The sequence below is a fragment of the Panthera onca genome, chromosome B3 (genome assembly GCF_046562875.1).
Source record: "Panthera onca isolate mPanOnc1 chromosome B3, mPanOnc1 haplotype 2, whole genome shotgun sequence".
In the NCBI taxonomy this organism is placed as follows: Eukaryota; Metazoa; Chordata; class Mammalia; order Carnivora; family Felidae; genus Panthera; species Panthera onca.
Window position 1 is genome coordinate 42,704,476 of NC_138344.1, and position 18,855 is coordinate 42,723,330.

At 33.6% G+C, this 18,855-nt stretch overlaps 1 protein-coding gene across 4 annotated transcripts in view; it reads left to right on the plus strand.

Annotated features, from left to right (window-relative positions):
* VPS13C (vacuolar protein sorting 13 homolog C) overlaps nt 1–18,855 on the plus strand; it is a 192,745-nt gene that overhangs the window by 12,582 nt on the left and 161,308 nt on the right. For 2 of the 4 annotated variants that reach the window (XR_013556316.2, XM_078448671.2), the window contains exons 2-6: nt 1,258–1,301; nt 4,137–4,179; nt 8,593–8,688; nt 10,285–10,386; nt 15,813–15,875. Coding sequence is in view for 2 of the 4 variants with exons in the window: in XM_078448671.2 (XP_078304797.2) it covers nt 1,258–1,301; nt 4,137–4,179; nt 8,593–8,688; nt 10,285–10,386; nt 15,813–15,875 (348 nt within the window). In the remaining 2 variants the exon portion in view is untranslated. The remainder of the gene's footprint in view (nt 1–1,257; nt 1,302–4,136; nt 4,180–8,592; nt 8,689–10,284; nt 10,387–15,812; nt 15,876–18,855) is intronic. The other 2 variants (XR_013556317.2, XM_078448672.2) reach the window with 1 other exon arrangement.

Consider the following 18,855-nt stretch of genomic DNA (forward strand, 5'->3'; position numbering starts at 1 on the left):
TAAATCTTTTTCCTCAGTATTCAGTTAAATGTAAAATGGTTGATATTTAGGAGGGGCTTTAATCTTAGTCTTATAATTATTTTTTATGTAAATGGAATTTCTGACATTCTGAGGATGTACTCTTAAACTCATGCATATATATATCTGCAGAAAATCATGCAGTTTAGTGGATTTTTTTTATGTAAGCCAGAATATTTAAGTATCCTTTATCAACAAATATAGGTACAGGGTTCACAACTAGAGTAATGTAACAGTATCATTATGGCTTTAGTTTTTATAATGTAATATCTGAGTAGGTTTAAGAAGAGTTGGACTAGTTAAACATTGGAACTATAATGGCGCTTGGCTGGCTCAGTCAGTAGAGCATGTGATTCTTGATCATGGGGTCCCAAGTTTGAGTTTCATGTTAGGTGTAGAGTTGCCCATAAAAAAAAAAAAAAAAAAGTTAACATTAGGACCGTAAATGATAATCATTGGGAGGGTAGGATGTTTGGAGTTTTAAAAGATCAACATTATATACCTGTAGAAAATGTTCATTAATACCATAATTAAGAAAAGAATCCCAAGTTACAGGATAATTGATCTGTCCTTAGAGTCATTTCTTAGGTCTTTTTTTTTTTTTTTTTTTTTTTTTTTTTTTTTTAGGTTTTTGGCTTAATCATTCAAAATGATAGATATTTTCTTTGGTTCTAAATTTCTTCAGTCTGAAAGTCTCCAGATTCTTTCTCATTGTCCATTTGAATGTTAGCCAGTTTATTTTTTTTTTATTTTTATTTAAAAAAAAAATTTTTTTTTTAACGTTTATTTTTATTTTTGAGACAGAGAGAGACAGAGCATGAACGGGGGAGGGTCAGAGAGAGAGGGAGACACAGAATCCGAAACAGGCTCCAGGCTCTGTGCGGTCAGCACAGAGCCTGACGCGGGGCTTGAACTCACGGACTGCGAGATCGTGACCTGAGCCGAAGTCGGCCGCTCAACCGACTGAGCCACCCAGGCGCCCCTGAATGTTGGCCAGTTTAAATATTTTGTAATTTCTTTTGCATTTGGCTAACCTAAAAAATGCTATCATTAATAATTGTCCATATATAGCAACGCTTTTTTGTTAGTAGCTTCTTCAATTGTTGAAGTTTGCTTTGCTTACGTACTGTCTTATTAGTACTTACTGTGGTATCATAGTGTTTGCTACTATATTATGACAGGTTATACTAATTGGTATTGTAATTTCATATTTTTCCTCTTTTTCTTTTTTTTTTAAAGGTAATGTGGCTTTAGATAACCTACAGATAAAAGAAAATGCTCTGGTAAGTTTTTAAACTATATTGATTACTTGAGTTAATTTGGGTAAACTCTCAGAAACTCTTGGTGTCTGATACCAGGTACCAGATAAAGTGATTGAGTCATTCAGAAAAGGATTGCTTGTTTAACTGTTCCCTATAGGAAATTCTGAGATTAAATTAAAAAATTTTTTTCATAATGATCAAAATAGTATCTTTTGGAAAGTGGAATGTTTTTCCTTGACTTAAGTTGACTGAAAACATTTGTCTTATATGAAATAGTTTTCTTCAGAATTGTCTTTACATAATTTTTTGGTAAATAAGGGCTTGATTTTCACAGTTTACCAAATGAATAATTGTCTTTTTGAAATACATTGACAGTCCAGTCTTATAATATTATGGTAATACAAAGATGTCAGAGTAGATTTTTTTTGGATTCTAACTTTCCATTTTCTACTCCCCCTCCCTCCCTGTTAGGCTTTTAGCCTATTGGACTTAACTTGATTTTACTAAGTCACTTGAGAATGAGTTTATTCATTAATTAATAGGTTAGATTTCTAACAGCCTATAATATGTTTTATAACCCTAGTTTTGACTTCTGGTTGGATTTCTACATGATGAACTATGTAATTAAGAAGGGTCTTATACCCAAAGTGCTTACATGATTGGTCTCAGGGAACCAATTTTGGATATTGAAGATCCTAGGAATAGAATTTTGTCATGAGGAGTAACAATTTCTTTTGTTAAACTGAAAAGAACTTGGCATAGTGGGAAGGGCGTGGACCTTGTAGTCTGGCTGACCTGGGTTTCAGTGCTAGCTCTGCCCTTCTGTCAGCTCTGTCACTTTTGACAAGTTTCTCAATGTCTGAGAGCCTGGAAAGTAGAGGGCACTCAAAATATTTAAATTTTCTTTCCTTCCTTTATATAAGATGCTACAACTTTTTAAACTTTACCACAAAATTTAGAACTTAATACACTGTTTCTGGAGATTGCAATAAAGGTTATTTTTTCCCTATTTAGGAAAATATTTTAGAAGGAAAGAAGTATAAATAGAATTGTGGTGACAGGATATATATCTAACATACTTAAAAGATAAATTGTTTGAACTCTCTGTTAGCCTAGCTTGAATTTTGGTTATAATTAAATATAATAAATTATTTTGTAATTAATATTCTCCATTAATTCAAAGTAGCCTCCTTTCCCCAATTAAATTGGATTGGTTTTACTTCGAATAGGAGTTCTTTACATTTATTTTTTTGTGAAAAATTATTTCATGAGGATCAAAATGACCATGAGACCAAACTTTTAGAAGTGTGTAGTTTAGAGGTGGTATCCTGTATATATAAAATATGCACTTTTTTTTAATGTTTACTTATTGAGAGAGAGAGAGCCTGCGAGTGCACAAGTTGGGGGAGGGACAGAGAGAGAGAGGGAGACACAGAATCTGAAGCAGGCTCCAGGCTCTGAGCTGTCAGCACACAGCCCAATGCAGGGCTCAAACCAACAAATCGCGAGATAATGACCTGAGTCAAAGTCCTTGGGTGTAGAGCTGCTCTGTTAGCACCAGTGAGGAATTTCCTGTCCTGGTCTAGAAAAACATCAGTGTTGTCTTTGATTCCTGTTTACCTAGAATTCTTGAGTAATCAAATGATTGGGTAAATTGATTATTTTAGTTAATTGTTACCTAATACTGTATTTCGGTCACCAGAGTGATAGTATTTGTATGTACTAAGGTATATATCTAACAGAAAGGCTATTCTGATTGGGTTAATTTTTAATAATTCTAAAGACTCCAGTAATTGTTGTGAATATCAGTTACTGTTCAGTACTCTGTGAATAAAAAAGTTATTTGTACTTTTTAGTGGTTTAGAATCCAGATACCTGGAAGTTTATTTATATTATTGATGTTACTTGTCAGTAACTTGTCTAAAATAAATTCTAATTTGGCAAATCATAAGTTGGGTATCTACTTTTTAAGATTTTTTTTTTTTAAGTTTATTTATTTTGAGAGTGACAGAACAAGAGTAGGGGAGGAGCAGAGAGAGATGGAGAGAGAGAATCCCAAGCATGCTCCACATTTTCAGTATAGAGCCAAATGCGGGCCCGAAGTCACAAACCAGGAGATCATGACCTAAGTCAAAACCAAGAGTCAGCTGCTTAACTGACTGAGCCACCCAGGCATCTCTCTTTTAAGATTCTTTTGTTTAGGGGTGCCTGGGTGCCTCATTCAGTTGAGCGTCTGACTTCAGCTCAGGTCATGATCTCGCAGTTTGTGAGTTTGAGCCCCTCATCGGGCTCTGTTCTGACAGCTCAGAGCCTGGAGCCTGCTTCAGATTCTGTATCTCCCTCTTTCTCTCTGCCCCTCCCCTGCTCATGCTATCTCTTTCTGTCTCTCAAAAATGAATAAATGTTAAAAAAATTTAAAAAAAGATTCTTTTGTTTATTTACTGAAAGTTTTATTTGAGAGAAACTAGTTGTTCAGTTGTTGTTTTCAGCTAATTTTTGTGAAAGGACTCTTTCTGTTCTAATATTTCAGATAAGCAGCGTCCATCTATTATTTTAAAAGTTAATAGAATTTTATCTGTTTTGGTTTGGTTTATTAAAACAAGTAACCATTTTACCCAATTACTTTCTTTAACTACAAACTCTTTTTCTATTGTTCCTATTTATAGTTTTGTTTCTGTTATGAATTCTTTCCTCAAAGTAAAATTTAAGTCTATAGAAACTCTTTTTTTCAGGATGTCCTTTATGAGTTACTCACATACAGAAAATTGTTTCATGTTTTTCCTTCGAGATGATTGTGTATTTAAATGAGGGGAGAGCTTAATAATTTGTCTTTTAATTTTTTTCTTCCTTTTGAAGAGTGAATTGGATGTTCCTTTTAAAGTTAAAGCTGGCCAAATTGGTAAGTACTCTTCGTTTGAATTATTCTTAGTCCTTTTAGGTTTTTATTTTTCCTGTGTTATTTAATCTAAAATTTTTTAGCTTGAACAAAAATGTGAGAAGTTTTTGGCTTATGTTGGTTAAAACTTTTGGAGTTCTGGACCTAATATATATTAAATGTAATACATAAATACCTCAAAGTGTTTGGCAAAAGGGTAGAATATTACCCTCTAAAAAGGAAGGACATTTGAACTGCAATGATAGTTTTTGGGCTTTGGTTCTACTACACAGAATATATCTTGATTTTCCAAATTGATACCTAAGTTTTGTATGCTTTTTCTTTATATGTGAAAGTAGTATAATTTGCAAACTCTAGTCAATAAAGTTTAAGTATAGCTTATTTCCCTCATGTTTTGTTCATCCATTTCACTTGATATATTATGCAGCAATGTGGTATAGAGGATATGTCTTGGTAAGTAGAAAGTCTTTGCAGCTAAAGGCTTATAAGATCATCCATAACTAAGCATACATCTTTGTTGAAGAAATTTTTTAGTAGGTCCTCTAAAGGTCCTTTGTGAAGTCCTCTCAACTGTCCCATATTAGCCAATTTTTACTTTTTTAAAATGTATGTTACAACCCTAGACAACTGGCTGTTACTGTAAGAATTTTCATTTACACCACCATCCATCCTTCCTTCCCCTTCTGTCACCCTTCTGCTTCACCACATTGCTTTCCTTCTTCATTTATTTTGTATTCAGGGAAGTTTTTGTCTTTTGCTATTCTGTCATCTCTTAGCAATTACTTGAATACTTCTCTTTGAGTCTACTTTATATCACCTGCATGTGTTCCTTTTAATATAAAGTAGCATTTTTATGTTTCTGTCTCTTCAAACAGGAGACACTCCCCAGATTGCAAGCATCCGTAGGGCATGCATTATCTTTTTGCTGTTATTGGTTACACAGAGCCCAATGTTGTGTGAAGTGGTGATATTTATCTGTGATGATACCCAGGAGTATTGTGGTCCTGCATGCTTAATTGACATCCTAGAGTGAAGTTACAGCCTTTCATTCATTCTTTTACCTTTGAGATATTTATACACACATTGCTATATATGAGACTATGAAAGTAGGTGTGGGAGAGGCAAGGATGAATATAGGTTCTTTATATATGTCTTTAAGGAAGTTAGATCTAAAATTAGGACATAGTATTGAAATTGCATTTCCAGGGTATGGATGAGTTATATTTGACTAAAGAACTTTTACATTATTCATTATGTTATTAGAACTAGATTTATATTTTAAAAGAGGTTTGCTAATTTTTCTGAATTGGCTGTTTATGCTTTTAAAGTATTATAATCATTTAATGGCTCCCTTCAGGGTTTCTTATTGATCCTATCCCAACATATAGGGATACAAAGCATATTTTTTTATATTTATCCCTGTTTTGTTTTATGGAGTACTTATATTAGTTATTAAATTTCTTTTAAGTTTAAATATTACACCTAACCTATAAAGTCACTGTGACTTTGTAAGCTTAATAAAGTTTTGGTATTCTTAAGAGTTTGGTATTCTAAGTTTTGGTATTCAGATATTTGTGGTACTCGTTGGTTATCCTTTTACTTAAAAATTTAAACCTTTTCTGTTCTATCAGTGGGAAGTAGTAATATAACTAACTCAATTCCAATGGAATTTCGGATAATAAATGATGAGAGGATAATGAGTTAGGGTAAGTGGAAAGAAGAAAAGGTGTAGGGAACAGACAATCCCTTTTTGTTATGCTCAGGGGCATTTCTCACTTTTTTCTTTTTTTTTAAACTTTCTTTTTTTCTTTTTTATTTTTTTTTAAATTTTTTATTTTTTTTTTAACATTTATTTATTTTTGAGACAGAGAGAGACAGAGTATGAATGGGGGAGGTTCAGAGAGAGAGGGAGACACAGAATCTGAAACAGGCTCCAGGCTCTGAGCAGTCAGCACAGAGCCCGACGTGGGGCTCGAACTCACATACCGCGAGATCGTGACCTGAACCGAAGTCGGACGCTTAACTGACTGAGCCACCCAGGCGCCCCATCTTTTTTTGTTTTTTAAAATTTACATCCAAATTAGTTAGTATATAGTGAAGCAGTGATTTCAGAAGTAGATTCCTTAATGCCCCTTACCCATTTAGCCCATCCCCCCTCCCACAACCCTCCAGCAACCCTCAGTTTGTTCTCCATCTTTATGAGTCTCTTTTGTTTTGTCCCCCTCCCTGTTTTTATATTATTTTTGTTTCCCTTCCCTTATGTTCATCTGTTTTGTCTCTCAAAGTCCTCATATGAGTGAATTCATATGATTTTTGTCTTTCTCTGCCTAATTTCACTTAGCGTAATACCCTCAGTTCCATCCATGTAGTTGCAAATGGCAAGATTTCATTCTTTTTGATTGCCGAGTAATACTCCATTGTATATACATGTATGTATGTATGTATGTGTGTATGTATATATATATATATATATATACACACATACATACATACATGTATATATATATACATGTATATATATGTCACATTTTCTTTATCCATTCATCCATCGATGGACATTTGGGCTCTTTCCATACTTTGGCTATTTCGATAGTGCTGCTATAAACATGGGGGTGCATGTGTCTCTTTGAAACAGCACAGCTGTGTCCCTTGGATAAATGCCTAGTAGTGCAGTTGCTGCGTCGTAGGGTAGTTCTATGTTTAGTTTTTTGAGGAACCTCCATACTGTTTTCCAGAGTGGCTGCACCAGCTTGCATTCCCACTAGCACTGCAAAAGAGATCCTCTTTCTCTGCATCCTCGCCAACATCTGTTGTTGCCTGAGTTGTTAATGTTAGCCATCCTGACAGGTGTAAGGTGGTGTCTCATTGTGGTTTTGATTTGTATTTCCCTGATGATGAGTGATGTGGAGCATTTTTTCATGTGTTGGGTGGCCATCTGGATGTCTTCTTTGGAGAAGTGTCTATTCATGTCTTTTGCCCATTTCTTCACTGGATTGTTTGTTTTGTGGGTGTTGAGTTTGATAAGTTCTTTATAGATTTTGGATACTAACCCTTTAGCTGATATGTCATTTGCAAATATCTTCTCCTATTCTGTCAGTTGCCTTTTAGTTTTGCTGATTGTTTCCTTCACTGTACAGAAGCTTTTTATTTTGATGAGGTCCCAGTAGTTCATTTTTGCTTTTGTTTCCTTTGCCTCCGGAGATGTGTTGAATAAGAAATTGCTGCGGGCAAGATCAAAGAGGTTTTTGCCTGCTTTCTCCTCAAGGATGTTGATGGCTTCCTGTCTTACATTGAGGTCTTTCATCCACTTTGAGTTTATTTTTGTGTATGGTGTAAGAAAGTGGTCCAGGTTCATTCTTGTGCATCATTTCTCACTTTTTCAGACTCATGCTCACCCTAAAGGCAATCAAATCAACTTTTTAGGAGTTTATGAGTTAATTACATATGTAAGAGTATCTGTTATAAATAGGTGGTTCTCACTATAAAGTCATCAGACTTAGAAATGGCCCAGAAGTATACTGGCATTATTACTTCTAGACTCCCCTCACATGGGAGCCATTTAGGAAACTCAACAGGTTTACAAACTGAAGAATAATACAATTTAAATGGAGAAGTAATTTGAGATTTTAACCCTGGGAATAGATTCCCAGGTAAAACTGCCCTACCTACATAAGCCATGAAGGTGAATCAAAATATCCTCCCTTACGTTGCATTATTTTATTTCCTCTTCACTTTATTATCCTGTTTAACAGTTCTTTGAACTTTGGGCATCTTTTTTTTATTTAAAAGAAGTTTTGTTTTCTTTTTTTGTTTGAGAGAGAGAGTGTGAGAGGCAGAGTGTAAGTGGGGGAGGGGCAGAGAGAAAGGGAGACAGAATTTGAAGCAGGCTCCAGGCTCTGAGCTGTGAGCACAGAGCCCGATGTGGGCCTTGAACTTGTGAACTGTGAGATCATGACCTCAGCTGAAGTTGGATGCTCAACCACCTGAGCCACCCAGGTGCCCCAAACTTTGGGCATCTTGATTTAAAAGTACCAGTGATTCTGGTGGTATATATACCACCACACTGATGACTTGGGTAGACTTAGGTAATTCTTTTAACTTCTTTGGGACTGAGTTTCATTTTTTTCAAAGTTGAAATAATAGCTGCCTCATTCTATGTACAGTTGGGAAATATTAAATGAAATTATAATTATCAGAAAGTTTGAAAAGCATAAAATACAGTGTGAATAGTTACAAATATGGAAGAGATTTTTGTAAATTTCATTGTGGAGTTTTTTCGTTTTTTTCTGAGTGGTACATACACTATATGCGTGAGTATTGTGTTACACTTTTTCTCTAAAAGGAAAGTGGGAAATGTGTATCTTCTGGAGTAGCTCAAATAAGAATTTAAGGTTGAAATTATTATTTTTTTTTTAGATAAATTAACTTTGAAGATTCCTTGGAAAAACCTTTATGGAGAAGCAGTTGTTGCGACCCTAGAGGGACTCTACCTGCTTGTTGTCCCTGGAGCAAGTATGTTGTTTAAGATTATAACCACTCAGTAACAGCACAGTGAAATTAAATTATTACCTTCGTGAAATATTTTAATATGTTTAATAAAATAGAAGATACTTTAAACTGGTTATATATATGTATATACACACATGTATATGTATATGTACATTTTACATATACACACATATATATTGCCACATTTTATATAAAATATTTTTATGTTACTGCTGGAAAGAATAATTCCAACCATTTGATAATTTTAATCTCTTCTCTGAATAATTATTTCGCAACTAAGGCTTCATTTTAAGTTCAGATGCATTGAATAATTTACTTTTGGAGAATGAAATGAAATAAGTTTTTAAAAATGTATTGATGTATTAAGCTACAGATTTCAAGAATGGAAAAATTTCCCCCCTATTTTGTTGCTTCTGGTTTTGAGTGAGTGTTCATTCAAAAATGCATGTGAAAAAGGTAGATTATTTTTCATCGTAAATAATAGTATTTTAATTTTTAATGAATGTTGTAAAGCATTATTTACTTAAGTCATACCTTTTGTTATGATTGTTTCTTTTTCAGTTATAAGAACAATAGAATGTTAAGAAAAGTTTGGATATTTTAGGGAAAAATTACTTGTTTTCCCAACCAGAAAGCAAACACAATTTTTATTTTTATATTTTGCTTTCTGTTCTTTACTATATACATACTCAATTTGATAGAGTATTTATCACATTTTATATATACAACATGGATCTGGCTTTTTTACTTAATGTATGTATTTTTGATATGGGATAGTGATAATTTTGAAAGTCTATAGGATATTCCATTGTGGGCTGCCTGCTGTTTTGGACTATTACATTGAACCTTATAAACACCTTGTTCTTAAAGATATCTTTTTTATTCTTTGGTGTTATTTCCTTAGGATACATTATCAGCAATGAGATTACTGGATAAAAAGGAAATACCTATTTTCTGATTGTTGATACATATTCTTGAATTATTTTCTAAGAGTCTTTTTGTCAGTCTATATTGGTACCATCTAGTATTGGATATTATGTGTTTTTTATAGTTACTCAAAATTTTACTCCTCAGATAAGATGACTGGAAATTTTCTGCCTGCCTGTTTCTCCTTTTTACCTTCTCCTCACTCTTTTCCTCTCCTTTTGGTTTTCTCTCTTTCTTTCTCCCTTTATTTTTTGTTTTTCTTAATTTGTTTATTTTGAGAGAGAGAGCAAGAGGGGCAGAGAGAATCCCAAGTAGGCTCTGCACTGCCAGCAGAGTGGGGCTTGATCCCATAAACAGGAAGATTATGTCCTGAGCCAAAACCAAGAGTCAGATGCTTACCTGACTGAGCCACCTCTGTGCCCCATTCTTTCTCTCTTTAATTCCTTTCTTTCCCTCCTTTCCCTTTGGATAAAAGCTTTGTAAATAAAGAAGGATCGTTTATTTATGTTTAAACTTTTGTAAAATTAATTTAAAGATTGCGGATCTTTTGAATTAAAAAGTGGCTTACAAGACTTAGAGTACACATACACTCCCAATCATAATGAGGTTGAACGTTTCCTATTTATCTTATAATTGCATTTTTTAATATGTGAACTAAATATATATTTTTAGGTATTAAATATGATGCTGAAAAAGAAGAAAAATCCTTGCAAGATATTAAACAGAAAGAGCTATCTCGAATTGAAGAAGCTCTTCAGAAAGCAGCAGAGAAAGGTACAATATGTTTATGTTTTAGATATATATACCTATATTAGATACATTTAATGCACTTTAAAGAGGATACTTTCGTAAGCTTTCATAAATTGTAGTTCCAAAGAAAGAATATTCTTTTAAAATCATATGTCACAGTATTGATTATATTTTCATGGCCCACATTTAGGAATCATTGCCACACGATTGTTTTATCTCACTGCCGGTTTAATTTTCCCACTGTCTTTAACCACTTTTTTTTTCTGTGATGCTTTATGGAGACCTTTCTGTGAGTTCTCGCAAGCCTGTTTGTTTTTGCCAAATGCTGATAGGTTCTATCTCTACATTTTTAGGTGTATCCATGGAAGATAATGAGGTTCACCGTATCAGTGTAGTGAAATAATGTTTAGAGGAAGTAGTGCTGTAATTCTATTTCTAGCTATGTCTCCTTATATTGTATAGGATATTTTTAAAAAACTTGATTTTTCAGATTTCAGCATTTTAACATCTTGCCTTAAGTTTTAATTTTTTGTTTTTATCTAAAAATATGATGATTATTTTGATTTGGTTTATGGAGAAAGAATAAGGATGAGATGAAAAAGTAGTCTATAGAGTGATGAGTTGAAGGATTCCTCCAGGCCTCCAGTTTTTCTCTTTCAAGTCAAATCACACCCCAGTTGCTATTTGGGGTGTGAGAATTACTAGCAGTTTACATCGTTTTTCTATCATTTGGTTGGCATGTTTATGCATGTCTGTGATGGGAGAAGACGATACCACAAATGCTAATGCATTTCTCTTTGGTCTTTCTTAAAAGGTAGGGCAAACCGTGAGTTAGAAATGACAGAAATGACTTTGTTTCCTAGTGTAATCAGTAAGAAATCTCTTAAAAATAGCTTGTTCATTAAAATTCCTTATCATTTTTTTTTTTTGCCCCAAGTGCTTGCTCTTAAGCAGAATTATTCTTTTACAGAAAATTACTAAAATACTTTAAGTATTGAGGCTGTCTAAATGAAAGAAATTTTTTAAAAACTTAAATGTGTTTTACCTTTCTCTTTTCATACTTGAGCATATTTTGTCTTTCCCCTGAAGTTTAAGAATCTGTGTTTTTATGAAAACAGTGTTCTTTATTTCTGTTACTTTTGTGTGCCAAATAAAGCAAAGTGAGAATGGTTTTGTTTATGACAATTCAGTGCGATTATTTACTTTTATTCACTTTTGGTTAATTAGTATATGTGGAAATAGTACCCTAAAAATGAGGAGAAGGACTTGGAGAGCGTTAGAATTTCATTTCTTTCTTGATACAGGTCATATTAAGTATATTTTGTTAACACACCGTATTTAATGACATATATTTATCAGTAGGCATAGTGATACATGTTTAGATAAAATGACATATAAAATATGTATCGTAATATATAATATAGCATAATTATATGCATAACTTTTATATGTATAAAATTAAGTTATATTTTTCCTTTTTAGAAATAAACTCCAAACTCCTCTTGCTTTTTTATTTTTGGATGGAATTAGCTGTGATTGTTTAAAACATATTTGAGTGTTTCCAGTGAACTGTAAGAAGTGTGTATAGTCTCTCCTGTTTTAGTAGTTGACAGCTTAATTGGCAAAATCGTAACCTGCTGTACATTTTGTATTGAGCACCTATGAAATTTTGAATGCTGCCTGTTTAATGCTTAGGAAATTTATATGTTTAGGATGATTTGATGTATTTATAGGGGCTGAACATCTGCGGCCCTCAGTTTGTGTCGATAGGACTATTATGCTTATATAATATACAATAATTACGTTGTAACTTCCTGAATAGTAAAATTTACATTTTGGGGGGATAGAACTAAAATTTAGAATGTAAAATTCAGTTTTAATGTTATTATCTTAGATTTTTCAGAAAAATATTCTGAGTATAAAAGAAATGAATTCAGGGTGCCTGGCTGGTTCAATTGGTAGAGCATGTGACTCTTGATTAGGGGTTGTGGGTTTGAGCCCCATGTTGGGTGTAGAAATTACTTCAAAATAAATCTTAAAATAAAAGAGATGAATTCAAGAATTGGGATATATATTGATACTGTTTTTTTAAAAATACATTTAATTATCTTGACTGCATATAAATTTTTTCAAGTTTCCATGAATATAGGTCATATTTTTATATAGTATTATTCATGCAAATGATAAAAAACACCCTAGTCTTTAGATGCTTTGCATTTCGCCATTATTAATATTAATACTGTACTTTATTTTGGAGACTTATTATTTTTCCACTTATTTCTTGGTTTGAAAAGCACAAAAGCACCATGTCACATGTATAGAGACTAAGAGAGGTGAGAAGAGGAAGTAGTTCAACTCAAAGCAGCAGATGATAAAATTGAAAACAAAATAATCATGCTAATCGGCTTTAAAAAAGTATTTTTACTTAATTTGTTCTATTTGGTAAAATAGAGTGCTGCCCACAGTCTTGTGGGAAAAAATAAAATTGAAATATAATAGTTCATTTCTAAACAATTTGCTCAACTGTAAAAATAAACTTTTTATGAAAAAATTTTTTTTAAATGTTTATTTTCTCTTGAGAGAGAGGGAGACAGAGTGCAGTCGGGAAAGGGTCAGAGAGAAGGAGACACCGAATCTGAAGCAGGCTCCAGACTCTGAGCTGTCAGCACAAAGCCTGACGTGGGGCTTGAACTCATTAACTGTGAGATCATGACCTGAACCGAAGTTTCACACTTCTAACAACTGAGCCACCCAGGCGCCCCCCAATAAACTTTTTAAAATATAAATATAAATATTAAAAATATATAATATATATATCATATATAATATATAAATAAATATAAACATGTATATTTTATTTTATTTTTTGAGAGAGAGAGAGAGAGAGAGACAGCATGTGAGTGGGGGAGGGGCAGAGAGAGAGGAAGACAGAGAATCCCAACCAGGCTCCACGCTGTCAGCACAGAGCCTGATGCAGGGCTCGAACCCATGAGCTGTGAGATCATGACCTGAGCCGAAATCAAGGGTCAAACGCTTAGTCGACTGAGCCACCTAAAATAAACTTCTTGATATTTTTCTCCTTTTATTTTATTATAGTGAGTTTATTTTCCTAGAAAGGCTTTTATAAAGTAAAGGGAAAGATTAAATTCCTATGAAGGCCAAAGATTCCCAAACGCTATAGATTCTGTATTTAAAATGTTAATTTTATCTAAGTAGTATACACACACACTTTAAAATCAAATAGTTTTCCCAAAAAGACTTCTGAGGGAAAATGTCAATCCCCTGTTCTGCTCTTCTCTACCCTTTAGACCCATTCCTTAGAGGGAACCGTGGTTTTAGAAATACTGATGTTCTGCCATTATCTAACTTATTAGCATAAGGTCTTACCTAGGATATCCTCTTATGGTAGTCACGGAGTTTACTTCTCTTAGCATCATCTTTCACTCTAAATTGCCCTCTTTCTCGTCTCAGAATATGGTATATAATAATTTATGGCCAATTACAGGTCAAATTTACATTACTCTGACAGTGTAATTGTTCACTGTGCAGGTCAAATGATATACTGTGATTGTATTTCCTTTCTTTACAACCTTTTGTTTTTCTTGAACTTGTAAATGCTTCTTTTTTATTTGCTTTCTTTTCTGTGTAAATTTACCTTTAATTCTTTTCACTGGCCACATGAAATAATGTTATATGACTCTCAGTGTTACTTTACTATTGTCATACCCACCTATTGGTTCCCCACCCACACCCCATCCCCATTTTCTCTTGAAGATCTCCCTTTGAAATGGTTGTTTTTTCAGTCCTGCTGCACAGCTGTCATCCTGGGATTGGTCTTCATTACTCTTCTGTGTTTAGTTCAGTGTTTTCTGGGTCCCTTGCCTTTTGTTCTTTGTTAGTTATGCTGAAGCATATCTGTAGCTTTTAAGAAAGGATACATTGGATGTAATTTTTTAAAATCCTTTCAAGTCTGAAAGTCTTTGTTTACTTACATACTTGTTTGATTTGACTGGGGATAGAATGCTAGGTTTAAAACTAGAATTTTAAAGGCAGTATCGTTAGTTTCTAGGTACTTTTGAGAAGTCTTATGCCCATCTGCTCAACATGCTGATGGAAACATAAAAGTTAGAGAATCCGTGAATCGTGCTGTCAAAAACCTTACATTTTAGTTGAGAAAATAAGACATACGCATAATAATAAACAGGAGAAAAGTGTTGAGTCTCATCAGAGAGGTAAAGATAAGAGTGGTAAGGAAGTTCAGAATGAACATATCATGTTCAGCCAAAGAGATCAGGGCAGACACTGTTTAGACACATATTTAAGCTGTGTCTAAAAGATGAGTTTGCAGAAAAGAAGACAGGGTCTTCTAGGTGGAGGGGACAGTGAAGAGAGACAAGTATGGAGTATGTATGGGGAACAGCTAAGAATTTGGGAGTTTGATAGAATGTAGTTAAATGTAAGTTAAAAAGCTGAGTTTAGGTCAATTTTAAGAGATTTGAATGCCGTGATGGTGATAATGGTGACGGTAATGACAATAGTAGCAGCTAACATTTAATGAGTATCTACTATTTGCCAGGTCACTTTTCAAAATGCTTTCTATTTATTGACTCATTTAATAGTTACAACTCTATGACTTAAGGCTATTGTTCCCATTTCTCCCAGTGGAGAAAGCTGCAAGTTAAATAAGTCATCCTAAGTCACAGAGCTAGAAAATGATAGAGCTGTAATTTGAACCTTCTCTGGCTCTAGAGCCTTTATTTTTAGTTTCGTGTTATAACAAACTTTAATCTATAACCACGAAGAGAGTCAGTAAGTTTCCCTTTTACTTTCTTTAAAAATCCAGGGAGGGATGTCATAAGAGCTGTGTTTTAGAAAGGTTAAGCTTGCTGTCGTGTCTATGCTGTATGTGAGGAGGGAATGGGAGGATGGTGCTATCTGGCCATCACTAACAAGAATGGGTAGAAAGGAGTCATTGTATCTAAAAAGGGACAGATGAGAGTAAATTAAAGTAAGATGAGTTCATTTTAGTTGACTCTGAAGTTAGTGTAAATATCTCTCAATATTGCGTTCTGCAAATGGGCAAAAACAGTAGGCAAAAAGGGAACCAAAATATCTGATTTTTGCTCTGTTGGAAAATTTCAAACAATTCAGTGAGATATTAGTGATAATTTGTCTGCTTTGCTTAATTTGAAATGGTTAATTCTTACAATTTTAATTACTAAGAAATTTTGTTACAGTATTATGATAATAAAGTTTGTATGTTGAAATAATGGAAATGGTGTCACTGTGAATACTTCCTTAGAAATAGATTGTTTTGGTGTCACTGCATTTCACTTCTTCTGTCACATGATTTCTAATTCTTTGAATTAAGTTTAGACATATTTTACATGTGAAATTAAAGTGTCTTTTAAATGCTTTGCATTCTGGTTATTGCTGCCATGCGGATGCAGGGGCACATTCAGGGGAGTTCATATATGGCTTGGAAAACTTTGTTTACAAGGACATCAAGCCTGGTGGGTATGCATGGTTAATTTTATTTAGTTATATAAAAAATTATATTCTTATCTACTCTTGAACATTTAATGGAGCCCATTTGATGACATGCCTTTTTTTTTTTTTTTAAGAAAATATGGAAATGTAATTCAGGTTTTTCTCCTTTACCATCATTTCCATTTCCCAACCTTCTGTAGCCATTTGTTCATTCACTAAATATTTAGTGTATTCACATGGCAGGCACCGTGCTGGATGCCTGAATGTTCATGGGGTAAAACAAACATGAGCTGTCCTTGTGGAGCTTACAGTTTGGTCTGTAGACAACTTTCACATCTGGATTGCCTTGTGGACTCTGTCATATAGTAGTTTCTCAGCTGGGCAAGTTCTCTCCTATAGTAGTAGTTTTCAGATTTGTAAAAAGCAAGAAAATGGAACCTATTTTACTGTGTGGGACTTTATTTAGAGCCTTGATAAGAGGTGTCCGTCTGGCGTCCTTCATATCCTCCCTGATTTGCTTTACCTCCGTAGGAGCTCCAGAGACCAATGTAGACCATTGTCTTACACAGCATACTGAAATTTGAGGCTCCACAAAAGGCAGATTTGAAGGCTGACTGCTTTAGCATTTACAATAGGATTCTTTTATTTGGTAGGGAATTGATCAAGTATGTTAAAATAATAATTCTGATAATTTACAAATTAATTTGACATGTTTAATTATATTTTCTGTAATTTTATAGGAGTTTATTATATTAACTTAGTCACACTTAAAATTTGTATCGATTGAATGGCAAGTGAGGTGTGTACTCAAAACATAAACAATAAGCATTAGGTTAGAATTCTACAGCTAGAAACTTGTTTAATATTTGGGTTCATTTGCCAAATGGAAGAAGAATTTGCATTGCAGATATCACAGCATTGAGTGAAATGGTCTTGAAAGGCATTTCTCTTTTAATAAAATTTGCCCCTTTAGCAAATGTGACTGACTATGCTAATTTGCCTTGCAGTTACTTTGTTTAATATAAAAGATAGTCAGGAAGTACTCATGGCTCACTTTTTAATTTTGTTATGATTAGACCAACTTTCTACAGTCTCTCGGAGCAGTGTTTTCTGATCCTACTAGGAGTTATCTGCCTCCAAGGTACAAATGAATTCCAGTGGCCCGTTCAAGTCATAACAAAATCATTGGACAATATTGATGATCAAACAAACAAACAAAACACCACCTCCCCCCCAAAAAACCAGACAGTGATCAATCACTATAAAGGAAAATGTAATTGATTCAGAGTTTACTTTTCAAAAACACTACATTAACCTGGATAAAAAACTAGTCCTAGAATATTGATGATTCTGAAATGAGAATAGTTAATTTGGTGATGATATCTTCATTCATTTGGGTGGGACTTAATGTATACTTCATGATCATTTCATCTTTCTACTTTCTGAGTGTATATTCCTTCCCCATTTGATGTCATTTAAAAAGTTATTCCAGAGCAATAGTTCCCAAACCATCAAAACTGTTTTCGTAATAAATAATACTAAAACAATATTTGATTTTTTACTGTGCCAACACTGGTGCTGATGATGAAGAAGCAGTGTTGTGTAAAATTGCGGCTGCCTCAGCATGAATCAAGGCAGTGGCACCAAACTTGACTGGTTGCCATTCTATTGTTCACTACCATGTACTCACAGTAAAAAATAAGATGAAACAAAAGGAAGAGAGCCCCAGTATTACTTAAAACTGTTATTGATGGAATAGAAAAAATTTAATTTGAATCAACTTAAGCTCTTGACTATGTGTCTTTAATTTTTTGTGTGACAAAGGCAGAAGTATGTATGAAGCACTTAACGTAGAATAATTGTCTTAAGGAAAAATACTTGCGCATTGTTTAAATTGTCAGCTGAACTAGTTGCTTTTTTCCTGGAAAATCATTTTACGTGGAAGAGTGATTGACAGACTGTTATTATTCAGATTTGGGTGTTTGGTAGACACTTCAACAAAAATCAACTCATGATATTTGTTGCTAATAATAAGATTTTAGCTTTTGAGCAAAAATTAGAATTTTGGAAAACTTGTATTTGCCACCTGGAGTTTGGCAGCTTCCCAGTACTTAAAGACTTTTTGATGAGATTGGCAGGGGTACTAACAAATGGGATTTTTGATGGTAAATAATGAAATCACTCAACATTGAGAAGATCTGCATAATTCAATGAAGCAATATTTCCTTATTATCAATGAGTGATAAAAAAATTCAGGTATGTGTAAAAGATCCATTTAAAGTGGAAGGTAACCAATTTAATTTAATTTGGATGAAAAAATTGATAGAGTTTCAGATTCCAAAATGGAATTAACCTTTAAGAAACTACCACTTGTTGAGTTTGGGTATAGTATCCGTATTTACATGAAAAGACCATGAAGATGTTCCACCCTTTTTTGTTTGTTTGTTTTTGTTGCACGTGTATGTGGTTAGTTCAGATTTTCTTCTTATGCTTCAATTTAAACAACATATTTCAGCGGATCAAAGGCAGAAGGAGGTATGTGAATCTAGCTGTCTTCTGCCAAGCCAGACATTAAGAGATTTGTAAGATTGTAAAACAATGCTACTCTTTTCACTACAATTTTTTGTTTGGAAAATATGGTTATTTTTCATAAACATGTGTTATCAATGCTATTGCATAGTAGTTTTTAAAAAGTGAATTAAACATTTTTAAAAAATTGCTCAGTTTTGATTTCCACTCTGGCAAATATCAGTAGTTGTAACCTACACTAATAAAAAGCTTTGAAAGGTTCTCAAGTAAGTGTGTAAAAGGTGCCCCAAGACCAAAATATTTGAGGACCAATTTAGAGAGTGATTGAGAATCATAAATTTAGTATTCATCAGATTAAATAGAAACTTTCTAACACTGGGATCAAATAAAGATGAAACAAGAGGCTAAAACAGTTGTGAAGCCAGGAAGATAATAAGGTAAGGTAAGAAGAGTGAGTTACAGTAGTATCTAAAC